Source organism: Monocercomonoides exilis (genome assembly GCF_001643675.1).
Source record: "Monocercomonoides exilis strain PA203 chromosome Unknown scaffold27-1312184, whole genome shotgun sequence".
Lineage (NCBI taxonomy): Eukaryota > Preaxostyla > Oxymonadida > Polymastigidae > Monocercomonoides > Monocercomonoides exilis.
The window spans coordinates 64,077-78,548 of NW_027150572.1; the positions used below are offsets into that span (position 1 = coordinate 64,077).

Below are 14,472 nucleotides of genomic sequence, written 5' to 3' on the forward strand. Positions count from 1 at the left end.
AAAGCGGTGAATAAAGAAAAGCTGGCCATAACAAATGAGTTATCTCTTCGGCGAGTTTTTCTGGTTTAACTAAATTAAAACAATTCGATTCGCTTAACAAGTTATATTCTTTTTCCATCCGATAATGTAAAATTAAAAGCTAGTTCAATTCTATTATTTTTGTTGATCAAAAAAATACGAAAAAAACATATTTATTAAATGTATGCTAGCCACTGCTTATTATCATCACATTTGAACAATATATCAAAAAAAGATCATTTAGTACATAAAGAGTAAATCTTTTGATTCAAATTTGTAAAATATTTAATTTATTACCCGAAGAAAAATGTCTTTGCAAACATTTAAAAAATCACCTGAAATCAAACTTATTACTGCAAAAGTAAACAATGTTGACACACCATTTAAACTTCAGGAGACTCCGTGGGGTTGGGGACTTAAGTTTGAATAGATGTTATTTATTTCTTAAATGATAAGAATAATTTGTTTCTAACAACAGGGTCATGAAACACTACAAAAAAGGAGATCTTGTCTGTCATTATCAAGGTGAAATATTGAACATGAAGGAGTACAGAAGACGATTTGAAGAGAAAATTCGAACGGGCAATCTTGTCTTTTCATATGTCCAAATGTCAAAAACAAAAAGTTTCTATCTTAGTAATTAATATTGACAACGTTTTGTTTTGCTTTTTGCAATCCAGTTTTAGATCCAGACTATTCTGATGAAAATATTGGTAAATATGCAAATGCGGCTTGTCGCGAACTGGGGGAAAAAAATAACTGTTATGTTTGTTGAGATAAATCTTGTTATTGGTATAATAAATATTTCAATTTTTCACCCCTCAGTACGCAAGAGATCTTCAAAGAAATAAAGTCAATATCAAAGCCATTACAAACTTAAAGCCGAAGTTTGCGAACAATACAATGTTTCATAAATATGTTTCATAATTATTTTTTAGTGATTGGGTGCTTTGCGCGTATGGTACTGCCTTTTCTGGGCGTCTTAGGAAGTTAAGGGAAACTTTAACAATGAACGAGGAATGTGTCGAATGTTCCTCTTTGGATAGCAAAGTTAATATAATTGAAAGTCCTGTTGAATTATCTGAAGAACCATCAGAAAAGATTAATCCAAAGGCAGCACTTAGATCTATTAAAAAGCAGAGATTGGAAACCAAACGGAGACTTAATCAAAGAAGAATTTGTGGAGACGAAGATCATCTATTTGAAGAAAATAAACCACAAATTGCTACGAATCTCCCGCTATCTCCTTCAATAAAGCATTCACAACCTCTTTCATCGTCTACTTCGCTTTCCACTTCACCAACCAGAACTCAAGATTCTCTTCTCATTTCAACTCGTCCTGGAGCTGATCCATTGGTCACGAAAGAGGATCATCCTGATCTCCTTAAAAGTCCTCCTGTTTATCGAAGATGCGGACTGTGCTTGCCGACTGTGACTGTGTCCAGTAAATGCAAAGATGATAATATCCCTCTGAAAACGTCATCAACAAAATCAGAGCCATTAGATTTATCTTCCTCTTCCTCTTTCACTTCATCCGCTTTGCTCACATCACCTTCGTTTCCCCTTGGATCTCAGCCTAAATGTGATAATGATCCAGATTTATGTGAATCTGATCTCTTTCAAGGAGCCCGCTTGAAGAGAACTGTTGCTGTTAAGGGATGAAGCATCTTCGACATTTTTTTAATGTTATTGATTGTGTTATTATATTTTTTAAATAAGTATTTTGATTTGAGAACGACTGGTTCATTTTTATTTTCGATTTTTAATGTTTTATTTATTTTTGATCTTTTTGTTCGCAAATTCAATTGAGAAATTTTCAAATATTTATTGCTGGAAATTGAATTTGATCAACTGCTCAAATTGGTTATTATCATGTCAGTTTTTATCAAAATCTGAATAATTACAAGATTATGTATGCAATTATTAAACGGAAGCTTTTCTGTTATTTATTGTTTGTGAAAATCTGAAAAAATGAAAAAATTACAATTAACTCTCAAAATCAATTTCTCACACAAATAGGCAAGCAATCAAAAAATTACTATTTTAATTTGAAAAAAAAATCTAATTTATCAAATAAAAATAAAAATAAAAATAAAAAAGTTTAAAAAATATAATTAATTAAAAATATAAAATAAAATTAAATACATAAGTTTCGATAATGAAATAATCTTTTTCGAACATGGAAAAGACGAAAACTTCAAATTTGGTTTTTTTGAAAAAGATATTGAAAACACTCGTTGTTAACGGAAGAAATCAGTCAATTAGTGTCAACTTTTAAATAGGACTTTTTCCCATATTGGCACTTTCATGTTTTTGACTGCCAACTTTCAACAAATGTTGATTGGCTTTTTTTACTTTTATACAACGTTTTAACAAATTTCTTACAATTCATTTCAAGTTTGCTTTATTATTTTAGTTTGTTTCTCGCTGAGTTACCGCGTTTTTTTTTTTTTTTTTTTTTTTTTTTTTTTTTTTTTTTTGTATTTTTAAAATTCACTTTTCTCAGCGAACCAGGCAGCTCACAAGAAATTGATGAGTTGTTTTGAATAGCATAAACTATAATCAAACTATTTTTACGTACTTTTTTTTCACAAACACTTTTTTCTTGTTTTTTTTTCACATTTCATTTTTTTAACAACATGCAAACATAAACCCGATTATTTCTTTGTTAATATGGGACGATTTTTTTCGCTTTATGAATATTGTTCCATTCGATATTCTCTACATATTTTTTTCAATTTTTGAATTTTTCTGTAATTTTTTGAATTGTTTTGGTTGATTTATAATGAAAATATTGATGAAAAAGTTTGGAACAAATCTCAGTTTTTTTCTCAATATCAAAAAAATTTGCCCCATATAATGAAATGATAAAAATAAAAATATTATATGTGTGTTTATTTTTGAAATCATAACTTTTTTCGGTTTATTGATTTTCCAAAGGTTATTGGACAATGGGGAGAGATTTTGAAAACAAATGTCGAATTTATCGCAACTGTTTAAAAAACAAATATGAGAGCTGAAATAAAGACGATTATCTCTTGAATATGCCTGTTCTCTTTTCAGTGTTAATTTCCAAACATTCAAGGATAATTTTCCAATTGAAAATAATGGAAGAAAAAAATATTTTTTTTAAAAATAATCTCCCATATGAAAAACAAATACTCCTATAATGAAGTATTGTTAAAATGAAACATTAAAATTTTCTATTTGTCAAGAATATAACTTTGTCACAAAAAACGATCAAAGATTTATTTTTGTTGGTGCCATTTGTCCGTAAAAATACAAATGGAAAATATTAATGTTTAATTTTGCAATTCTTCACTATTAGACTGTTTGTTTTTCATATAAATTTTTTATTTTTATCATTTCATTATATTAACAAAAAAATAATCGGGTTTATGTTTGCATGTTGTTAAAAAAATGAAATGTGAAAAAAAAACAAGAAAAAAGTGTTTGTGAAAAAAAAGTACGTAAAAATAGTTTGATTATAGTTTATGCTATTCAAAACAACTCATCAATTTCTTGTGAGCTGCCTGGTTCGCTGAGAAAAGTGAATTTTAAAAATACAAAAAAAAAAAAAAAAAAAAAAAAAAAAAAAAAAAAAAAAACGCGGTAACTCAGCGAGAAACAAACTAAAATAATAAAGCAAACTTGAAATGAATTGTAAGAAATTTGTTAAAACGTTGTATAAAAGTAAAAAAAGCCAATCAACATTTGTTGAAAGTTGGCAGTCAAAAACATGAAAGTGCCAATATGGGAAAAAGTCCTATTTAAAAGTTGACCCTAATAATTATCATCTTTGTTTCTTATTCCTTCAAATGAGATTGCAATTTTAACGAATTATTATAAAATTAAGTGCATTTATAGAAATATCATAAACAATTTCAGGTTTCATATTTTGAATATTTGCTATAACATAAAATACGAAAAAGAAATATTATTTTAAAATACTAAAAAAAAAATATCAAATAAAAATTGTAAAGATATATATATTTCATTCTTCCAGATGATTTTGCTTCTAAATTCATTTCAAATGATTCTCCATAATAATGCAAAGAATTTGCCATTACATCGAAAATAATTGATTATTCGCATTAATCCAAGATGTTAACAGTTGATGAACAGATCTTCCTCAAAATTGTCATTCAAACTTATTTCAATCTAATTCAAAAGAAGATTCAAGGATGCATACATTTCGTCAAAAACTATATAATAGTAACAATGTTTATGATTATGCTTCAATTATGATATTTCATCTTTTTTTCTTTTGTTCCTTTGTTTTACCTTTTGAAGAAGATGAATACTTCTTTTCTTTTTTAGCAATTGCTACCCCGAGCTTGTCTTTTTCCACAAGAAGAGCAGCAATAAGGCGGCACAACTCGATGTTATCCTTTTCTAATTGGATTCTTTGGTCCTTCGGAGACAACTTAGCAACAGTTGATGGCTAAAAAAACAAATAAGAGAAATGTTTATTCATTCCATCAAAGATTTGAATTTAACCATCAATCAAGAAATGAGTAAAAATTTGAATGAATAATTTAGTAAATGAAGATACAAACCAATTCAAGAATTAAATGCAGAATGGAATTTTGTTCATCCTCAGAAGTCGTTGGCTGAATGCTTTTGGCATCATTATTCGAAACATCATTTTTAGTTGTTTTATTTTCTATTAATTCTCCTTCAACTTGTTCGCTCATCTTCTCCTTCTCTTCGAAGTTCTTCACTTTCTCAACATCTGATGCAAATTTTTGTGTAAGTCTGTCTTTTTCTTCCTGCGTCATATCTTCCTTCGCTGAATGTCTCAGCTTTCTTATAAGCTTCTCGTATTTCTCAATTGGGAACGGCTCTTTAAAGCGACCATCTTTTCCTGATTCTTTTTCTTTCTTCTTTTTCTCTTTTTTCCCATTTTCCTTCGATATTTGTGGTGCGTCATGCTTAACAAATTCGTTTTCATCTGTCTGTGCAGAAAACAATGATTTCTTTGAAGATGCAGTTAGAGGCACATCCATCGACTCATCTAAAAGTCTCTCAAACTCTGCGTCTGCTATTGAAGGGACAGCTGCAACTGCACCTGGAAAAGTCGAGAATTGTGTCGTTGATCCACTTGGCGTCAGGGCAGCAAGCGAAGACACAGAGGGCGCACGCGAATTGAAAGGCGACGGAGAGCGAGAGACAGAAAACCAGTCGCCTTCTGTCTGAACAGCCTTTTCAGAAAATTCTGGCAGATCTTGAATTGGAGAGTGCGTGTGATGAGGAGGCGGGGCAAGAATGTCATCTTTGTCTTGAAGAAGCAGGTCAGTTGTTGATGACTTATTGTCCAGAAATGACCGTTCTGAACCTGTTCCCAGTGCAGCTGTTGTCAGGCCTGATGTGTTGGATGTTGCTGGTCGAGCACTTTCATCTGTCTCTTTTTTGTCTTCTCCATTTGCTTTCTCTTCTTCAATTCGCGTTTGCTGAATAATTATACAGATTTTTAATATTAAATGGATGCATTTGTGAAAACGAGAATTGTTATTTTAAAAAAAAATGGAAGCAAAACAAACCTCTTCTGATCGCTTTCTTAATATTTGGATTTTCCTTCTGAGCTCAAAAATTATATCATCTTTCTTCCATTCTTCCTCTTCCATTTTTGTCATCAACTTTTTTCTTTCCACAACCTGTTTTTTGATTTCCTCTTCTTCCTTCAATCTTTCTCTTTCTTTTTGCTTTTCTTTTTCTTTCTGTTTGGCTGCCTCAAACTCTGCTTCCCAATCCCTCTGGACCGACTTCTCCTGCAGCGCTGCCATTTGAGCAACAGCCATTTGATCAAAAAAGCGTCCAGGTGATGCTCTGCTCGACGTCAGAGGCTGCCTTGCTGAGCCAATCGCTTTGTCTCGTTCCGTGTTCGAAGACAACGACATCAAAGATGCTTGAGACTGACGCGATGTGAGTGTACCAAACGATGCAGTGGTGCCCATAAGCTGATTTGATGATGTCGAAGATAGCTTTGAGTGACCGCGTATTAGCGAACGTGTAGAGCTCATTGGAGTTCTGTGCTGGGAAATTAATGACGGAACTTGAGAGGATGCTTGAGGTGAAACACCGTTTCTTTCCGTAACAGAATTTATCACAGAAGTTCCCGTTGCTGAAGGTGGCATAACACCAAACTTCTCAAAATATCGCTGATTAGCTAATTTTTCTTTCACTTTTCGTTGTGCTGCTTCACAATCACGAAGATGAACTCGAGCATCAGTGAGAGCTGATTTCAATAGTGTTGCACGAGAATAAAGTGCAGTAAGCTCCCTAAAATCTCATAACTTAAATAAACAAAAACATTCAACAATCAACCTTATTGTAGTCTGTTCTTCTTCACTCATTGCATCCTTTTCAGATTCAGCTCTTTGAATTGATTCTTGAATTGCTATATTCGAATTTATAATTTAATGAAAACGTGAACGCTTAGATAAACAAACGACACTTCATACATTTTATAGCCTCTTCGGTCTTCTTCCATTCTGACCAAGCATTCTGCCTCATTTCTCCCAATTTCTTCAAAATAACATCAACATCAGCTTGTGACTCATCAACTGAATCCTTGACCAAATTTCTTCTTTCCTCATATAAAAGTGTTCTTGGTGAGTCAACGGAAAATTGTTGACTATAATGAGTAAGCCTGAGCATTATTTTTGGAAAAAAAAGTGTTTATCAATGATGCCAAAAAAAATAGGAAACCATCTTTCTACATCGTTAAGTACTTTTTGCTTTTCGGAAGCCACTAGCGAATCAACTAATGCAAGCGCTCTTCTGCGTGCATTGTCGATGGAACCAGGCTAAGCAATAAAAAAATATATTGTTTTCTTAGGAAAGAAAAGCACACCATTGAAGTGTCATATAACGAGTCATCTTCATCCATTAATTCTTCAGTAGATGTCATTGCACTTTGCAAAAATATAACTCTATCAGAAATAAGTCAGTTTATTTTTTTTTAACTTCAGAGTTTTCTATCATATTATTATGGTTTATTTGTAACAATTTTTATATTTTTTGAGTACAGGGAGCGGAAAGATTTATATAAACGCTTAAATCTCGATATAAATTATTTGTTTTGTTTGTCATATGGCTCAAACATCTCGTACATCTATTGTGTTTGCGCAATAAATGATTTTTGAATTTTTCAAATTTCTTTTCATTTTCTCTTTTGAAATGCCTTTATCTCTGTTAGAACTGCTGAAACATATTCGTCAATATCAACTCCTCCCCCCTCTCCTCCTGCAACTCCACCATTTCACGAAATTCCAGAGCCTGAGTCAAAACGTGTATTTACATCTCCATTTAGAATGAAACAGCTATCAGAAAAAGAAGATCGAAAATTGAGCGGGAATAAAGATAGGGATTATCTTTCTATTGCAAAAAAGGATGATGAATTTCTCAGGAAAATTTCTAAACATAAAAAGGCAAAGATTCATTCTCGATCATTTTCTTTTTCTCCATCAAAGCAAACTGAATTTCATAAATATTGCCACGTTAGTCCCAAATATCTTTATACACCTCAACCACCTGAAAGGAAATCCAGCCACATTTGCCTCCGTTCGGATGGATTGATCCCCTGGATTCCAACTGGAAATGGGAAGAAAAAGGGGGTTAATGACGATTTGGCAGAACTTTCATTTGTGAGTGTCGATGATGGCTCTTCCTTCGAAGTTGAACGTCGCAGTAAAGAAAATAGACGAAACAGAATTTCTTCAAGACTAGGTGCAACGCATTGTTCTTGGTGTCGAGAGATTGAAAATGAAGTGCGCGAAAATGAAACAGCTACAAAAGAGAGAGAAGAAGTGAAAAAGAAAGTAGCGATGATGAAAAGTCGTTTTCCTCCGGGATTTTTCGCAGAACGGGCTGCATTGAGAGTTCAACATCAAGCAATGCTTAAGCAACTAGCATTGAAGGAGGAAGCGAAGCGACTTGAATCACTTACAAGACAAAAAACGCAACTTATTAGAGAAAAAAGAGATGAGAAGCATTCGCAATCTTTTATAGTTGAAAACAGATGGAAGAAGAAAATGCGAGCAGAAGACAATAATCCATGCAGCTACTATGACTCTCTTGTACGTGACGATTTACCTGAAAGAAATGCTTCCTATCACTTCTTAGAATTTCCAATGATTTGTACAGCAACAAACATGGAACAACGGAGCATTCCTTCAAGATGTTCAACCATCGATCATGATTACCGCAGTTCCACACACCCATCACCATCAAATGTTCAAAGGGAAAACTCAAGCAACAATGAAAGAAATGTGAATCATGACGGATACCATCATTCAAAACATCACCATTCCCATCATCCACATCATCGCCACCATCATTGTCATTGCCAACACCACCAACATTTGTCTGATTCCCGTTCCGAACAAGAGGGCAAGCCTTCATTTGAAAAGAAAATGAGTCCAATGGCAGCAAAGCACATTTCCAATCAACATCATTCAATATCACCAGAACGTGTTTCTGGATCTCAACCACGGTCTCGTCCACAAACGCAATCACAATCACAATCTCGTTCTCGTATTTATTCTCAATCACCTAACAGACATTCTCAGAAGGAGTCTGAGTCTCCTTCTATTTCTCCTCCAAGAGCTTCTCCAAAGCTGTCTGCACAAAGGAAAAGAAAAGGATTAAAATTGTCAAAAACAACAACGCAAAAGCCTGATTTACAGAAAAAGTCTGTTGTTCAAACTTCATATTCTAAAAATGAACAAACACAAAAAACACAAAATTGTGACTATGAATTGAAAGACAAAAGAATTGACATGGGTAATGTGAGAGGCGGAGAAGGGATATCGGCTGATATGATGGGAGGTGAAGGAACTAGAAGAGTTGTTCACATCACAGATAAAATGGTAATAAATCCAGAACTGCAGAAAACGAAAGAAGAAGAAGCAGAAAAGAAAAGAAATGCAACACAAGACGATCAATGGGCAGATGAATTTCCAGCAGCAGAAAACATTCTGTCTCCATCGTCTTTTCCTCCCAATAGATTTTCGTCTGTTCCAACGTATTTATATGTCACAGCTCAGCCTCAATCGCATTCTCTTTCACCAGCTACTTCGATTACATTTGCATCTGAATCGCAAAATGGTTCCTCATCGTCATCTTCTTCATCTTTCCCTTCTTCTTCTTCTGCTTCCTCATCATCCTCTTCTTCTTCTTCTTCTTTTTCATCCTCTTCACATCAATCTTCTGATCCATCTTCTTATTCTTCTTCATCCTCTTATACAACTCTACTCGCTTCATTGCTCTGAATATCAAATATGAGAATATTTGTTGTGTTTTGCGTTTTGTTAGTGAACATTTCATTCTTCTAATTTTTGGAATTTTTTTTTAACATGTTCTTATCCAAGTTGAAGATTTGAAACCAAAAAATAAAAATGTCATTCTTTTCTTTTGTTTGTTCCAGCAAATATGCAGCTCCGAAGATGGTTTGCAAAACAAAAATGAGTAATTCTAAATGTTGTTCGTTGTCATTTCATGAATTAGAAATCAGAAATCTTTCATGACAACATCAGCACTTCGTCTTCATCTTCATCTTCTTCATTCTCTTCGTTCTCTTCGTTCTCTTCGTCTGAGGTCACCTTCATCATCTCTGCAGAATCTTCATTATGATTTTCACTTTCATTGTCTTCGCTTTCGTCTGCCACTTCGTGTGATCGAAAGAACTGCACCAATCTATTTCCAACTTTCTGTCCGATGGATCTGCCATTCGAAAGCTTGATGCTGGTGAATACATCCAAAATATCTTTCTCTGGAGGGCACTCAACAACAGCACGAGAAAGAGAAAGAGGCGTTTTGTATAGAGACGCAATGTCTTCCGCGGCATATGAAGAGACTCCAGGAAAATGAGCAAGCATCCTCTTCCACACATCTGAAACTGTCTGTGCGCTTTTCTTCTTGTTCATTCGCTGAAACTGAGCAAAAGTGAACAGAGAATGTCCATCTGCTGTCTGCTTGCGGCGGAGCGAGGCTGGAGAATATGCTCCTCCGTCTTCGACGCTCCGAGCAAGTGTCTTTGTCAGCTCTGCCAGATACTTCACTGAGTCATCATTATGCAAGGTTGTGTGAACGATGAAGCGGTTGACAACTTGAAGGTTTCTTAAGGCATCGTTAACTGTTTTTGGAGAGTAGAAGCCTCGATGCGACAAGTGATGGCCAAAACGCTTCTGCCCAAAGGGAAGCCAAGGCATTCGCATCGGCTGAGTTTGAGAGGAAGAAATAGACTCAGACGAAGATGCAGCTGAGGATTTCACTTCGCCTTCGACCAAGTAGATGACAGTGTCGCAGCCACAATTAGAGAGGCGATGCTTCTGCTCATCAAATCTGGTGTCGACGATACTGTTCAGCAGATCGTTGACTGTCTTCCGCTCCACAATGCAGCTCAGCACAAGTTCTGTTTCCTCATCCCAGTCTGAACCATCTTCGTTCCGAGCAATCCACAAAAAGTCACCAATGTTGATTGCCCGCCGGAGTGTGCGAACGCCATTCAATCGAAGCTCATCTTGAAATGCCTTTAAAGAAGAAGTGAAAAAAACATAAAAATATTAATTTCATATATGAAGACAAACTGTCGTCTCTTCGTCGTATCTCTTTTCTCTGCTGTCCACAACCAAATAAATGGTGTATTCTCCTATTTTCAACGGTGCTACATCTTTGTTTCGCTCCATGTCCTCTGTTCTTTTCTGTGCTTCCATTAAATATGCTAACGAAGGAAATTTGATTTTTTCTGTTGGTGCTTTCAAAGATATTGCATTCCTTTTTTCAACATTTTGCTTTTTAATTTTAATTTTTCTTTCAGCATTTCCTTTTTCTTTCGTCTTTTTAACTCTTATACTTTTCGATCTGGTTGAAGATGAAATATCTTTGGTATTTTCAAGTTGAGTCGATCTCAGTTCATTCTCAATTTCCATTTCAGCTTCAATTTGCAACCGAAAAATTAATGAAGACGCAGAATCCGCTTCGTCCTCACACTCTTTATCGCTGACATCTGTATTATCCTGTATTTCCAAATGATCAGGCTCTGAAAAAGTGTCTGACTCTTCAGCATCTTCATCCAACAAAATAGGCGAAGTTACTGGTGAAGATTTTATTTCTGCCGCATTCTTTTGGGCTTCGAAATCCAAAATTTTAGGACGTTTCCTATCTTTTGGATTTATATCATCTTCATCCAAAGAACAATTACATTGATGATCAATTGAATAGAATCTATGAGTCTCTTTCGTAAGGTCAATCTGTGGACTTGTCAAATCAATAACATCTACATCATTAGAAAATGGAGAGTCATTTCCCAAATCAGTTTGAAACGAATCATCATTTTTCCGTGATTCATCTTCATTTTCAAAATATTTGTTATCAACAACGATATGCTGGGCAGCTTCCTCCGTAAGCCATTTGGAATTTTCCAATTGCAAGTCTGTTATTGAATCTTTTTCGTGAGAAGAAAACCAACCAATTTTGTATAACACTTCTCCTGTTGTTTCAGAAAAATTCACATCAGCTTCATCAATGCATTTTGTTGGCTTTCCATCGGAAACAAATAAGCATACGTGAATTCTTCTTTCGGTCATTTTAAAAGCTTCAAACAAAATAAAAACTACATAAACAAAAAAAGAGAAACTGATCTGTCACTTAACAAAAATTTTAATAAAGCAAATACAATAATCTCGATGAAACAAAACTCAAAACATAATAAAACATATTCACAAAATAATACTGAAAAAATCTCAATTAATTCGGTGCAAAAATAATAAAATTCCTCACAATTTCATCAAATTTCAGCTTTTTTTAAAAATTTATAATCTTCTAACTCAGATATCCAAATTTTCACGAAATTTTACCAATTTCCTTTCTAATTTGAATTTGCCTTGGATGCTTTTCTTCATTTTCTGTTGAAGAATATGATTTGATGTTGCCATAATTGAATTTAGAGTTCGCAAACGCATCTGTGTGATAACGTTGTAATGGAGGGGACAATGAATGAGATGAAAAGCGTGTTGTGGGTGTGTGATATGCAGCATGAGGGCTGAGTGGTGTTGAGTGTGAGGTTGACATCACAGAAAGAGAAGAATGAGATCTGCCGCTGGATATGCTGTTTGATGCTGGGTGCAAAGGAAGCGGAGGAAGAGAAAATGATTGAGCAGAAAATTTGGTTGGCATTTTTGAAGGAATTGGTGTGGATGAAGTCGATTGCGAACGAGCTGTTGGAGAGTCTGCATGCGGTAACAAAAGAGGAGGAAGATTTGTTTGATAAGAATACTTCCCCAAACGAGGTGAATGTTTTGTCAATTGAGGTGAAAAATGGCCCGATGAAAGCGGAGATGTTCCAGAAGATAGTAAATGAGTAGAAAGAGAAGAAACAGCAGGAAGACTATTATATTGCAAATTTTTGCGAGAATCTCCCGCATCTCTAATTTTATTTGCAAATTCTCTTTCCTTTTCTGAATTTGCAGAAATGCTTTCAATTGGATCTTTATCTACTGATGGAGGCTTATAATGAATAGATGCTTCGCAAGAAACAAAAGGATTGTACTTATCTGCTTCAACAATATTCAAAAATACATCTAGTATTGATTTTAAAAAAAGAAGGCAATTTGTATTATTGAATATGGAATTAAAAATTCTAAACTTTGCTTTTTCGATGCACGAAGATAATCTTCGTATTGTTTCATCTTCATTTTTCTCCCAAAACAAGAACGATCTGATTCAACTAAGCTTGTAACTTGTTGTTGAACAGGTTCAAAAACCTTGTCCTTCCATTTTGAATGAAGTTGGGTCTGGCTCGTTCTTGAAGACAAATCCTTTATCGCAAGCGAGTGTGCAAGTTGAGAAACAAATTGCTCGTTTTCATCAGCAATAGCAGTTAATTGTTGAAGGAATTGCGCATTCTTTTCTTCAGATCGTTCTTCTTTTCGTTTCTATAAAATATCATAAAAAGTGAAAGGCTGAACGAAATAAAATGTTGTACTCTTTCTTTTTCCAAATAAATTAATCTATCGATTTCAAAGGCTTCTTTTCTTTCTCTTTGGTTTTCTAAATATTTTTCTTCTATTTCACTTCGTTTTGAAATTTGAAACTAATTTGATTGTAATTGGTCAAAAAAAGAATGAAAATTCTAAAATAAAAATAACGAAGATAAAAGCTTACTTGCTCATCAAATTTATTAAATTGTAGTAACTCTCCTGTTTGTAAAGGATCATTTGGATTCGGCAAAGATAGTGCCATCACAAAGCGCAATCTTAACTTTAATAAACGTTAAGGAAATTATTGTTAAGGGCGGAATTATTTCTCATATAACAACACAAATTTTGTATAGGAATTGTTTATATTTTTTGATAGTCAAAAAAGCAGTCGACAATTTATTTTTCATTTACCAAAACCTTTAATTTATTTTGATGAATGATTTAAATGTTGATAAAATGGAGCTGGGAGCTCGGCAAAACTCTGCATTACAACAGCAAAAACAATCGGAAAAATTAAGCCTCAAAGAAGGTAAACAAATGTTTTTAAATTACTGACTTTATTGAAGCAAATATTATTCATTTTTATTTAAATTTCACGTAAATAATTTAAGATAAAAGAAACGCAATAAGCTTTCATGCGGATAAATCTACAAACAGAGAATTTGACTCAAGACAAAGACAACTAAGCGAGTTTTTTTCAAGTGAAACATCATCAATTTCATCATCTCAAAAGCTTCAATCACTCGAAGAAGAAGTATTTCAATTGAGAGAAATCCAGCACGAAAAAGATGAAACAATAAAGGAACTTCTTATTTCACTCGATGAATTGAAGCAAGAATTGAAAATCGAAAGAGAAGAAAAAGAAGAAACTTTTGCACGAATACAAAAATCAAATATGAAAACCCAAGAAACTCAAACTTTGATATCTGGGAAAATAGACATAGAAAGCGAATTAGATAGAAATATAAGTGAAAGAGACAAATTAATTGAAAAACAAGAGCAAACAATAAATACAGGTCGTAGGACTGTTGAAATGTCGCTTCAACAACTTAATTCATTACAGACGCAAATAAAGAATGAAAAAGAAGAACTTCATCGCTTAGAACAGAAAAGTCAAGAAGAAAGAATTCTTTTAGCTAAAATTACATCTGTTAGAAGAGACGAGGAAGAAAAAGTGATGAAACTTAAACAAGAATTAAGCGTGATTAAAGCTTTGATAATTGAAAATGAAAATCAATCTCAAGCACTTTCATTGGAAATTGCAGAAAAATTACACAAGGCAGGAGCAGAAAGAGAGAAATGAAAATGCGATTGAAATAAAAACACGAGAAAAAAATGAAAAATTGAAGATTGTTAATCAAAATATTCAATGAATAGATGCTGAATGAATTATCGGCTTCATAGGAATATTTGAAATGTAAAGTTCTTCTGGAGCATTGATATGCCTTCTCATTGGCAGAAATATAAATGA

At 33.7% G+C, this 14,472-nt stretch overlaps 6 protein-coding genes across 6 annotated transcripts; 3 read left to right on the top strand and 3 right to left on the bottom strand.

Moving 5' to 3' along the window:
* Positions 1-325: 325 nt before the first annotated feature.
* On the top strand, positions 326-1,946 carry MONOS_6556 (uncharacterized protein; the record flags this gene model as incomplete). The annotated part of the gene is made up of 5 exons (XM_067876795.1): positions 326-438; positions 497-642; positions 699-784; positions 844-905; positions 957-1,946. The coding sequence occupies 5 exons, from the start codon at positions 326-328 to the stop codon at positions 1,678-1,680; spliced, it is 1,131 nt and encodes a 376-aa protein (XP_067725865.1). The 3' UTR covers positions 1,681-1,946.
* A 1,950-nt stretch (positions 1,947-3,896) lies between these two features.
* On the bottom strand, positions 3,897-6,990 carry MONOS_6557 (uncharacterized protein). Its single transcript, XM_067876796.1, has 7 exons — positions 6,875-6,990; positions 6,730-6,827; positions 6,483-6,670; positions 6,346-6,418; positions 5,562-6,300; positions 4,578-5,471; positions 3,897-4,462 (listed from the first exon to the last, which is right to left on the bottom strand). The coding sequence occupies exons 1-7, from the start codon at positions 6,929-6,931 to the stop codon at positions 4,271-4,273; spliced, it is 2,241 nt and encodes a 746-aa protein (XP_067725866.1). The 5' UTR covers positions 6,932-6,990; the 3' UTR covers positions 3,897-4,270.
* A 30-nt stretch (positions 6,991-7,020) lies between these two features.
* Positions 7,021-9,428, top strand: MONOS_6558 (uncharacterized protein). Its single transcript, XM_067876797.1, has 2 exons — positions 7,021-7,142; positions 7,220-9,428. The coding sequence occupies exons 1-2, from the start codon at positions 7,114-7,116 to the stop codon at positions 9,291-9,293; spliced, it is 2,103 nt and encodes a 700-aa protein (XP_067725867.1). The 5' UTR covers positions 7,021-7,113; the 3' UTR covers positions 9,294-9,428.
* Positions 9,176-11,663, bottom strand: MONOS_6559 (Crossover junction endonuclease MUS81). The gene is made up of 2 exons (XM_067876798.1): positions 10,611-11,663; positions 9,176-10,553 (listed from the first exon to the last, which is right to left on the bottom strand). Exons 1-2 carry the CDS (start codon positions 11,607-11,609, stop codon positions 9,543-9,545), a joined length of 2,010 nt encoding a protein of 669 aa, XP_067725868.1. The 5' UTR covers positions 11,610-11,663; the 3' UTR covers positions 9,176-9,542.
* Positions 11,664-11,865: 202 nt separating this feature from the next.
* On the bottom strand, positions 11,866-13,193 carry MONOS_6560 (uncharacterized protein; the record flags this gene model as incomplete). The annotated part of the gene is made up of 4 exons (XM_067876800.1): positions 11,866-12,602; positions 12,668-12,956; positions 13,007-13,094; positions 13,186-13,193. 4 exons carry the CDS (start codon positions 13,191-13,193, stop codon positions 11,866-11,868), a joined length of 1,122 nt encoding a protein of 373 aa, XP_067725869.1.
* Positions 13,194-13,422: 229 nt separating this feature from the next.
* MONOS_17696 (uncharacterized protein) lies at positions 13,423-14,304 on the top strand (the record flags this gene model as incomplete). The annotated part of the gene is made up of 2 exons (XM_067870640.1): positions 13,423-13,530; positions 13,613-14,304. The coding sequence occupies exons 1-2, from the start codon at positions 13,434-13,436 to the stop codon at positions 14,302-14,304; spliced, it is 789 nt and encodes a 262-aa protein (XP_067725870.1). The 5' UTR covers positions 13,423-13,433.
* Positions 14,305-14,472: the final 168 nt, after the last annotated feature.